Genomic DNA, 7,656 nt, shown 5'->3' on the forward strand with positions numbered 1-7,656 from the left:
CGGTTACGGATGTCAACATTGCAAATGCTAACGAACTGCTGGAAGAAGACAGAAGGCTGACACGTCACAATCAAGGTTAAGAAATCAAGAATCCTCTCCAACATTTGGGCAGTGATCTTGCAGAAGAACAACTTTTTGCAAAATTTAATCACACATATCTCTGCCATACTCTCACAGGAACATCTTCTTCATCTGCAATGACAACACATACAAGGTCTTTCCACTTGCTGTGACAGAACACTGAAGAATATGGAGGTCCAAATGCAGCTTCACACATATCGAAGTATGCCGTTCACAAACACCTGCACAGCATTGCCATGTCTACCTCCCTGAATGAAAAACTACAACAGTCTCAATACTTTTCAACCAGCCCTCAAATATTGTTTTATATTATTTTCATTTACTAGCGATGATTGGTCTTAATGTCTCATGTGACCTACTTGAGCCCATTTATGTTGGTCTTCCAAATCCCAGGACGCATCACACTCACTACTCCATGGCTCTCTTCTATGCTGTACCTCCTTAATTCTTTATTTTCTTCAGGTGCAAGTTCATAGTTTTAGTTTTGTTTTAGTATGGTTTTCCTTTGCCCACACACATAACAGATGATTAATACAATTTCTAGGCAGGACAACAACTGAAATCAATCGCAGTTAATGCCGTCTATAACATAAAAATACAGACAAGTGTCGTTAAATCTTGTAATACGCCTAGGCTAAGTATAACAAATATTATGAAATATATAACTTGCTTCATCACACAAACTAGATGTGCTAGAGAAAAACTAAACACAGACTTGAAATTAGCATGAAAAACACAATTATTTCTGATGAAAATGACCTGTTGACCTGTGTGATTATAATGTGATACATTTCAATAAAAAATTCAGTGTATTCTTACAGTTAGGAACTCTGATATTACAGAATCTCTGCATAATGACAAATCTGGCAAGTTAACTTTATCGAACGCGCTTTAGGTTTCTATTTTACAAAACAACCTTCACCTTTTGAAGAGCATTGTCACCAAAATTTCAAAGTACATAAATTTAATGCAATTACATTTGCAATTGTTCACGACTTTTTAAAAGCCCTTATATAGTTGAATGGCTTATGAAACAAGTGAGTTAGAGGGGTGGGGTGATGCTGTATTGCTGCTTAATCCGGCAGCCCAAGCTTTCCATGTTAACTTAACAACACATTGTTTATTGTCTTTAGTTAAGTGAGATTTTTTTTTTCCACCACAGTTCAAGCTACAGTATCGATTACAGTGTGTATGTACAATTTAAAACTACAGTATTTACAAGAGACAAAGTATATTGTCACATATTCAGTCCCACGCAGTAAAGAGGCTTGCTGAGAACTTTATTCTACGGATATGTATGGAGCATTCAAAAGTTGCACTTTAACGTTGAGTAGCGGTCTGTATATAAAAAAAAGCAGAGACGTGACCAAGTAATAAATCAGAAACATTTCGCGGGTAATATTAATGACTCTCCGCACGTTTCATCTATTGACATTTGTGTGGGGATAGCTCTTTAGAGTAAACTCAACACATAGAAAAACGAAAGAAATATTATTACATTATTAAACTGTACTATTTTATCAAAAAAGATTACATTGGTTTTGTCTGTTATATTTAAAGTTTACTTAATATTCTAATGAAAAAAATATTTTTTAATAGTACTTCCCCCACTCCATTTTGACTGTGGTTTCACCCACCGTGGCGCGAAAGCCATTGGCAGCACGCGGCGACCACATCTTTCCAAACACCACAGCGCGTATGCCGAGACGTAACGGGGAATTACCTGCAAGGCTTGTTTTTTTGTGTATATTTAGTATTTACTTTATATAGACAACAACTGTGTTTGTTTTGAGAATTACTGTATTTTTATGTTAGTTTGTCTTGGTGTCCACCACTACTGCAGCACACAACGAGTCTTATCTCAGGAGAAGGCCCAGCATAATTCAAGTTATATCTGCCGGCAACCTAAAATGAGCAGGTAAAGTTTTCTTGTTTGTTTGCTGTGTTGCATGCATATTATGATATGGTCGTTAGCAGGTATTCTGGACTAATTCTATCGTTAGCGGTATGCGGCGTCCACTGCTAATACTTCCTGGCAAAAACAGTCGTGCAAATTCTTCACGGAGAGTGCGTCAGGCTTCACTTATTTCGAGATTTGCCACCTACCCAGCTAGCTTAATCCGTGTGCATTTTCACTTGACCATATTTTTTTTTTTACCTGCGAGTCTAACGCGGGAGCTTTCCGATTATGATCTCGCTTTGGTATATTCAAGGTTGTTATTTGTAGAGCTGTTTTCAGTAGAAAATGGTCGTGCACCTTAATAGATTTTGCGAGTTAGCTGCTGGTTGTAAAATGAGGATGGAAAAACTCCGTAAACGGTGAAATATGTCATTGCTCAGAAGTAGAAAAATCGCAAATATTGTCGATAAAATCTAATTGACTGAAAAGACAATATACTGTACAGTGACAGGAAGTGACTGCATCGCTGAACTGTAAACCACTAGACTGCCGTTTTAGGCTCCGTGCTTTGGTCTCATGTGGTTCAAGACGTGTCCCGATCAGGGCTTATCTGGCAGAAATTGAACTTGTGCTTTATACGTAAAGCGGAATGGTGAGGTGTTTATTAAGGGCATATAAAACAGAGCTTCACCACCTTCGTTGTGTGAACCCGAGTGGAATCTCTTTACCTGCCAGTCAGCCTTTGCAGAAATATATTTTTTTAACTTGTCCTCCTGTGTTTTTATTCATTTAAGAAAGACGTTACATACAGTCATAGAACTATATGGGAACTTTTATTCCTGCAACTGCTTGCCCCGAGAGGCAAGGAGTATAATCGAATTTTTCTTAGACGGAAATATGCTCATAATTTTGTGACATTAGTCTTTTGCAATTTTATTTTACGCTGAAGTGAATGTACAGTCCAATTGAAATTAACTTGACCTGTCGATACGGTAACTGTAGGTAGACAGTTGCACAAAAAAGAAAACTGCAGTGAATGCCCAAGTCTTTTTTTCATAGAAACAAGCAGGCTTTTGTTCATTTAGAACAAGATTCACTCCGGCACTTCCAGGAAGGACACGTTTTAGATTTTTATTTTACCTTTGGGCGATTAAACAAATCTTTTTCGGTATGAGTCAGATGAAGAAATAGTGATTTATTGTGCATTATACGCGCACGGTAACTTTGTTCGCAAGGCTTCTGTTTATGTATTTGTATTTTACTTTTGGTTGCAAACCCCGCGTTCTAGGCTTTTGTTGGTCAGCAGTCATGTTGGATTGTTTTGCCCGAAAAAAGTGTCACTGCTGTAACGACAGCTTTACTGTACCATGGTTTAGTCTTCTTTGGATCAACTTCGGGAAGGCATTGGACAGACTCGGTTACCAAAGGTATATCGACAAATTACTTCACGAAGTGTTCTATCAGAGTTGTATTTAAAAATGGGCGGGGCGAGTGAGTGCATGCGCGGAAAGGTTTCTGTTGTGTAAGCGCCGCGTGCACGTGCGTGTCTCTCATGGTTGCGGAGTGATCCAAACTGATGTGCAGAGAATGGTTTTAAGAGATGTAATGCTTTCATCTGTTAAGCTTCAATCCATTCTTACGAACTTGCTTATTTTAAAATCCCTATTGCAGAATTTTCTATCCGTAGCACACAGAAAGACCCAAACTATCACATAATACACTAGCTCAGCCACACTACAGCACATGGTAAAATCGGGTCAATCCATTATAAACTGTTGTATATGTTAGTCTTTTGAGATTTATGAGAAGGTCCCAAACAGACATGGCTGAATGAGGCAACGAAACGATGCTCAGTCGGTTCCATGAACGTTAAAATTTTATCGTTAATTCAAAACGGGCTTGGGCCAACCATTAATGCGCGCACTCGTACAATTTTAAACAGCACTGACAAGCAGCCTTCGATAACCTCTACGAGGACTCAAAAAGCACAAAGGACAGTCCAGTTGAGTACCTTATGACTTTTAAGTGCGAATATGATGGGATGTATTATGGGAGGGGCACCTTTGAAAAGTTTACAGCTTTAACTGCTGCACTACAAGAGAAGAACATGTAACCGTGACAGTGGTGGTCTTTTCAGCAGTTGAATAGTAATACTTGAACTACTTGCTGTATAATAAAAAAGTAAATGTGTTGGCTATTAAGTAAGCGACACAGACTGCGTTGCAATCTATAACAGGCTTGCACCAATGTACGTTACGGGTCTGAGCTTTTGCATTACATGATTAAATGTCCAAATTTTAAAAAAATCCTTTGAATTGGAAATTTGATTGTTAACGTAGTTTGTGAACGTCAGACTTCCAACGTTTAAAACAAGTTTCATGTGTCGCATTTAATAACAGAGTGAACATTATATACAAGAACATACTTAAGAATTACTAGAATATACGCTTATATAAGGATAAAGAAATACAAAAGTTGATCGATGCAACCAAATATCGCGCATTTAACAACTAAAAAGAAAGCTAAGTTTGTGGCACTGTTGCGATGCCCGTCCTGCTGAAGCAGTTTGCCCTACCTAATCGTAATGGCTGATTGCCATACACGTCAGTGTCGTTTAGAAGCAGGGACCTACACTTTGTTGTTGTGAATGATTTGAAGCTCGAAGTGAGCTTGGCTGTGCCAATTATTCACACATGACTGCAAGCTACTATGCCTATGATATTTGGGAAACCTAAATAAAATTATATAGTGTCTCTGATACATCTTTGGATAAATGTATTTTGCATAGATTGACTTGCCAGAAAAATCAAATTGAAACAAAAGGTTCACACGATGGTCAGGCTTTTGCTGCGATGAATTGACTTCGCAATGTGTGGCTTCAACTAATTGCATATACAGTAATCAGGAAATGCCAAGGGGTCATTCGTTCATTCAGTGGATTTTCAAAGAATGGCCACACTACAGTTATTGAAGGCAAACTGACTTTTTCCTGAAGTAAATGTAATCACAAGCATTTGTGTGAAAATCACCAGTACTAGTGCCAGGCCATACTTGGTAATTTTTATAACAAGTGTTTCCATTTTACTGGCAGATCCTCCGTTTACAAAACAGTTTGTATTTTTAATATCTTGCTAGCTACAAATGGTCTATTATAAAAATAATAGAGGTCAAATGTTATTAATATTGAGGTGTTTAGTTGAATTAAATGTATTTATTCTTTATTATCTTATATATAAATGTCTACGCGTGGAAGTGTGTGTGTCTGTGCGGCCTGGATGTGAGAGGTGGAGTTGGGCTAAGGGCTCTGCAAGCGAGGATACGAAAGTGATGGATAGTTAGATGCTTTATTAATCCCAAGGGGAAATTCACATACTCCAGCAGCACCTTACTGATACAAAAAACAATATTAAATTAAAGATTGATAATAATGCAGGTAAAACAAAACAATAAATTTATATAATTTTAAGGTTTACCACCCCGGGTGGAATTGAAAAGTCGCATAGTTTGGGGGAGGAACGATCTCCTCAGTCTGTCAGTGGAGCAGGACAGTGACAGCAGTCTGTCGCTGAAGCTGCTGTTCTGTCTGGAGATGACACTGTTTAGTGGATGCAGTGAATTTTCAATAATTGATAGGAGCCTGCTGAGCGCCTGTCTCTCTGCCACAGATGTCAAACCAACCTATTGGCAAAACGAAACCTTTGAAGAAAGACTGTGCATTAGCGGGTAAGCAACTAACGATGTGAGCCAGTCGGCAAAACAAAACCTCCTAGTAGAAAGATGCCCAGAGTAGTTCCTTTCAATTACTTGACATCTCCATATTTCAGTTTTTTTTTGAGGTCCCACGTGCCTTTTACAGCACGGGCTTACACAGCTAGTATGAAATATACATACAAATACTGTCATGACCTACATCATAAATGAAAAAGGGCCTTCATTCTAATCATTATTTGTGCTGGTAGTTTAAATGATCTACATAGTACTTGAGGACAGCCGCACATAATGGAAGGTCTCGAAGTCTGGCGTTTTATTGTTCTGCATTACGTTACTATGAACATCTTTGCACTGATTTTTAGTGTTAGAGCTTTACTGGATTAGAACTGACACTCTTTTTATAACTGATTTTTTTTTTTTACCTATTATGTATTACTATATCTTTTCATTTTGTCTGTTGCTCACAAAAAGTAGCAATGGGACGAATGGCATAATAAATGTGATATTATTAAGTCATTTTCCCTTGGCAGCATAGCTTTTAATGTTTTACCATTGTGTAACAAGTATATCAGATTAATTTAAACTTTAGTGGAACAGAGTGCAGCAATATTAGATATGCTAAAAAAAAATCCTTTTACTGAAAAAAATGTGGTAATGAATGACATTTAATGCTGTTTGTCTTCAATGGATAGTTCAGGTTAACTGTTCATTTTTTTATAATGAGCATATATTTGATCGATTTACACGACAATTCAGCAAAGTTAGATAAGTTAAAAAAAAAAAAAACAGTCTTGGAACATTTCTCTGAGATTTTGTTTTGCATTGATCATGAATTTCATGAACTCTCAAATCACAACATTACAGTAAGCTTCATGTTTAGACTGGTATGGAGCAGGCTGAGAGATAATAATAATAATAATAATTCATTACATTTATTGATGCTTTGTTGCCTCAATTAATTATGACGACTTGCTCTTTGGTGGAACTGAAACCTGCTGAAATAAGCCCGGGATCTCGGTTAAAGTGAGGCTTCCACACTAAGGATGCTTTGTGTAATACCTCCCAGGAAATCATACTAGAGCATTTGGTGCAGTGTGGCAGCAACTGTAAGTGTGATACTCAAGTATGTAAAAACAAGATGAACGCCAACTAGAAACCTGTAAGGTAGGTTAACCGGGACACTTAAACATTTTAGGTGAAATGAAACATATATGTGCCCACCTCCTTTTTCCTTAATATATCACCTTTGTAAAGCAAAAGTGATTAATAAATGGATGAATTTAGTAAAACTGAATAACCAATTTTTTACACTGTAAACAAAAGGAAATAAAGCAAAATGTTCAGGGATACCTAGTGTGGCAGCAGCTGGAATTTTACCATTGGTTTTGTGGTTGAAAGTTGAACTTTATTAAATATGTGTAGGTTGCACACACAAGATATAATTCCAGTAATTAACGCCTCCCTCAGCTCTAGCCAGGAACTGGTTATGCATCTTTACTTTAGTGCCACACGTGTGCACATAACGAGACATAATTTAACAGAAAGTACTGCATTGAGCAATTATGCAGTTTCTTCAGGCTTGCATTATTGTAACTCAGTCAATGTGTAATAATTAATAATAAAAGTACACATTCCCAGTGACACTAATGTGTAATATGCCTACATCATTTTGCAGAAGCGCTACAAATGTATAGTGAATTTTCTTTGAGGTGCTTTTAAATCCGGTTAAGTCTGGTGTAGAGGTTTTTGTAGAAGGAAAAAAAAAAAATCTATAAAAAGTCAATATTTTAAGTCAGTTTGCAAGTTGTGTTCACTCTCGACTTTTGTCTTAACACATTACTAGCAAGTTGTATTTATGAAAGGCTGAGCTGTGTAATGAACTGGAGACCAGAAAGATTTTTAATTTTTCTTGCATTAACTTTAAATCTACAGACTGGTAAACATGGGCTTTCGGTTTTCTTCCA

The 7,656-nt window shown here is 37.2% G+C and overlaps 1 protein-coding gene across 2 annotated transcripts in view; it reads left to right on the forward strand.

Annotated features, from left to right (window-relative positions):
- The first annotated feature begins 1,730 nt into the window (after positions 1 to 1,730).
- The window catches only part of hells (helicase, lymphoid specific), a 29,861-nt gene continuing 23,935 nt past the window's right edge, over positions 1,731 to 7,656 (forward strand). Inside the window, exon 1 of one of the 2 annotated variants that reach the window (XM_028795980.2) lies at positions 1,731 to 1,999. In XM_028795980.2, the coding sequence (XP_028651813.1) occupies positions 1,890 to 1,999 (110 nt within the window). In that variant the 5' untranslated portion in view covers positions 1,731 to 1,889. The remainder of the gene's footprint in view (positions 2,000 to 7,656) is intronic. The other variant, XM_028795981.2, reaches the window with a different exon arrangement.

Source organism: Erpetoichthys calabaricus, chromosome 2 (assembly GCF_900747795.2).
Source record: "Erpetoichthys calabaricus chromosome 2, fErpCal1.3, whole genome shotgun sequence".
NCBI lineage: Eukaryota > Metazoa > Chordata > Cladistia > Polypteriformes > Polypteridae > Erpetoichthys > Erpetoichthys calabaricus.